Source organism: Liolophura sinensis, chromosome 8 (assembly GCF_032854445.1).
Source record: "Liolophura sinensis isolate JHLJ2023 chromosome 8, CUHK_Ljap_v2, whole genome shotgun sequence".
Taxonomy (NCBI): domain Eukaryota; kingdom Metazoa; phylum Mollusca; class Polyplacophora; order Chitonida; family Chitonidae; genus Liolophura; species Liolophura sinensis.
In genome coordinates, this window is record NC_088302.1 from 51,412,883 (window position 1) to 51,416,444 (window position 3,562).

Consider the following 3,562-nt stretch of genomic DNA (forward strand, 5'->3'; position numbering starts at 1 on the left):
TTTCCGACGCGTTTTCAAACGCATGAAGTGTTTCAATTTCCAAGGTCTTTCTAGAGCAATTTCCGACTCCCATGTACAAATACTCTTTCAGGTTCCAGGAAAATCTTCTTTACTAAGCATACAGTCGCATTCGCCCATGATTCGGAAACTGTCAGACATGAAAACATAAACCTTTCACGAAAGTGCTAATAGTAGTACTATAGGGTCTCGTAATGATGTTAATATCAATATGTATAGATTTGTTAATGATAGAACCATCACGCTCTAGGTAAGAACTCATTAAGTGAAGCGATGTGAAGCACTTTGGCTTACTTGACTGTGATTTGTCTATGTGATGAGGATTTTCAGCAACTTCCGTTAGTAAGAGGTAATATACGTTATAAAAATTGCTTTGTAAACTGTGCATTGGAAGATGCATTTAACGATCATTTCTATTATTACACTCGCACTGAGTGGGATAACGACTATGATTCAAAGTGAACTGAAGACTTTGTTTCATGTGCAGTACCACATTAATACCACGGGCGAGATACACGAATTTGACATCAGGACTTTGTTTTCCAGGCTCTTCTGTATTATCCTTTGTGACTAGACAACTGACGAATAACAGTGACGTCACGGAAGACTGTTCACCGCTACGTCTGGCGATAGAAGACGACCATATTGAAGGTGTGCAAAGTGTGTTGGATATCCCTGGATTAGATGTCAACTTACTGGAGAAAGAGTATTTGAGGAGAGAGTAAGACTTTAAGATATTGTATATAATATGATGTACATGTCTGTAATATGATATATATCTGACATATAGTTTGCCTCTTTAATGTGATTTATGTGTGTGTTTCAATTTGGTATGTTATGGCTGTATTATGATGTACCTCTGAAATGTGATATATGTGTTTAATATGGTGTAATATGGTGCATGTGTGTATTATGGTGTATATTTGCAATACCGTATGTCAAAAAGTGGTTGAGATGTTCGTCATTAGGTTAATATGAAGATTGTTTTGTTTACCGTTAACAAACAAGTAGCCTCGATTATATAAAGTTTTACGCTAGTTTTCAATTTTTCATTAATTAACGTATGGTTCGTATTTTACGTCAACAGGGAGATGTGGAGGAGTGCATTAGATGTGGCTGTGACAGGCAGAAATGAAACAACTGTGAGCCTTCTCTGTGAGGCCGGGGCAGACGTTAATTGCCCAAATTCACTCGGGTAAGTCAGGTCTGTGGATGGTCGTGGGTGAAGATGAGACAGGATCGTGTTCTTGGTCGTGGGTCAGCATTGTGTCGGTTGTGGGTCAAGATCGTGTCTTTGGCCGTGGGTCAAGATCGCCGTCTTGGTCGTGGGTCAGGATTGTGTATTTGGTCGTGTGTCAGAATTGTGGCCTTGGTCGTGGGTCAGAATCGTGACCTTGGTCGAGGGTCAGAATCGTGTCGGTTGTGGACCAGCATTGTGCCCTTTGTCATGGGTCAGAATCGTGACGGTGGTGGGTCAGAATCTTGTCCTTGGTAGCGGGTCAGAATCGTGTCTGTTGTGGGTCAGGATCGTGTCGGTTGTGGGTCGTGATTATGGTCCTGGTCGTGGGTCAGAATCTTGTCTTTGATCGTCGGTCAGGGTCGTGGCTTTGATCGTGGTCTTGATTGTGGGTCAGAATCGTGTCGGTTATCGACCATGATCGTGTCTTTGACCGTGCTTCAGGATTATGGCCCTGGTCGTGAGTGCGGATCGTGTCCTTGGTCGTAGGTTAGGATCGTGGTTGTGGCCTTGGCCGTGGGTCAAGATCGTGTCCTTGGTCGTGGGTCAGAATCGTGTCGGTTATGGGTCAAGATCGTGTCCTTGGTCGTGGGTCAGAATTGTGGTCCTCCTCGTGGATTAGGATTATGGACTTGGTCGTAGGTCAGGGTCGTGGCCTTGGCTGTGGGTCAGGATCGGCCGTGGGTCAGAATCGTAACATTGGTCTTGGGACAGGATCAAGACCTTGGTAATGGATCAGGAACGTATCGGTCGTAGGTGACGATCATGATCTTGGTCGTTTGTCAGAATTATGATTGTAGTCAGGATCAAAGCAAATCGGTCCAACCAATTCTTACTTAACTCCGTACGCGTAGGTGTGATAATAAATCGATGACGTATTTCATAAAAACTTTTGTGCAACTTAAGAGAGAAGCTATTTTTGGCACAATTTCGGCCCGGGTTATTTTGACCATCATTGTACACCTTCTTCAAACAGGCAAACACCATTCCACACAGCTTGTCACCAAGGCGAGGTGAGACTAGTCCGACTGCTACTGAAGTGGTCCGCGGACGTAAACCTATGTGACGACAGCGGGAAAACGCCGCTATGCATTGCGGCGGGAAATGATCATAAGGAGGTGCTAGAGGAATTGCTGAGGAGCGGTAAGAAGTAACACATTTTGTTCAAAAACATTATTCATTGTTATATACAGTGTTTGTGTCGTGAAGAACACGTGCGATGTTGAAACTGATGCATGGAACTTTTTCTTTGCAGGAGGTGATCCAAATAAGGCAGGGGTACCGGTCAAGGATTTGAAGAGATGTTCTCATCCACTCCACATTGCTGCCCACCAGGGACATTCAGACATCGTGGATATCTTGTGTAAGCAGAAGGGCATACGGATAGACCAGCTTGACGGCGTTCTCAAAACGCCTTTGATGTATGGATGTGAAGCAGGAAATATACGAGTGGTCCAGACTTTGTTATCGGCGGGAGCCAGCGTGAACCGTCGTGATAAACACGGGCGGGTGCCTTTAGCACACGTCTTGTTTTCCAACATGCGTCCGATTTTGCGCCATCAGGACACAGATTTGTTTGTATCCAACAAACATTCCGCAGAGACTTTAGCGGTGCTGATGGAAACTGGTGCTAATCCCAACGTACCTGATAACTTCGGTCTGACAGCAGCGCAGTACAGTGTTATGTTAGCAGGCCAGTGGAATTTAGCCGTGTTGTTCTTCTACCATGGCGCCGAGATGTTGTCAAAACGGCTACAGCCGAATCTTTTAGCTGACTGGACAGATTTGGCTAACGTAAAACGTCTAGCCGAATTGTCTCCGGAATTCCGGCCATTCGCGGAAAAAGTTTTGCGTGAATATTCCAAGAGACTCTCTGAGGCGGAACGTGGATCTCTGAGAAAGTGTTTGCGGGCTCCCTCGCGCCTAAAGGATATGTGTCGATGTGTGATACGGCTATGTTTACAGACAAACACGGAGTCCTCCATATTCCCGCTCACTGAGCGCCTACCACTGCCAACGTTTCTTCAACAGTTCTTACGTTATGAAAATTCCTGATCATAGACATGGGCCCATTTCTTAAAATTATTCTGGGATTTTTTTGGTAGTTCATAGACATATACTGTATTACACTGGCGTCAAATTAAGTATTTCTTCCTTAGAAAGTAAGGGTAGCGTGAATAACCGATTTTACTAGAGTACCATACGTTGTGTAAAGACTTAATGAGCCTCTCCCCCAAACTATATAATCTGTCACCGAAACATGCTGGTACCTGTTGTTACTATTTACACTTCAAAGGAGAACTATTG

The 3,562-nt window shown here is 44.3% G+C and overlaps 1 protein-coding gene across 1 annotated transcript; it reads left to right on the forward strand.

The window, feature by feature from the left end:
- Positions 1 to 245: 245 nt before the first annotated feature.
- On the forward strand, positions 246 to 3,310 carry LOC135473648 (ankyrin repeat and SOCS box protein 10-like). Its single transcript, XM_064753512.1, has 5 exons — positions 246 to 268; positions 593 to 739; positions 1,106 to 1,213; positions 2,232 to 2,398; positions 2,511 to 3,310. Exons 1-5 carry the CDS (start codon positions 246 to 248, stop codon positions 3,308 to 3,310), a joined length of 1,245 nt encoding a protein of 414 aa, XP_064609582.1.
- The last annotated feature ends 252 nt before the right edge of the window (positions 3,311 to 3,562 follow it).

Bases quoted from the DNA above. Each gene is read 5' to 3' on its own strand.
- LOC135473648 (XM_064753512.1), top strand. From the start codon at position 246: ATGATAGAACCATCACGCTCTAG. The intron at 269-592 runs GTAAGAACTCAT...CTTTGTGACTAG, and splicing joins ATAGAACCATCACGCTCTAG to ACAACTGACGAATAACAGTG. The intron at 1,214-2,231 runs GTAAGTCAGGTC...TTCTTCAAACAG, and splicing joins AATTGCCCAAATTCACTCGG to GCAAACACCATTCCACACAG.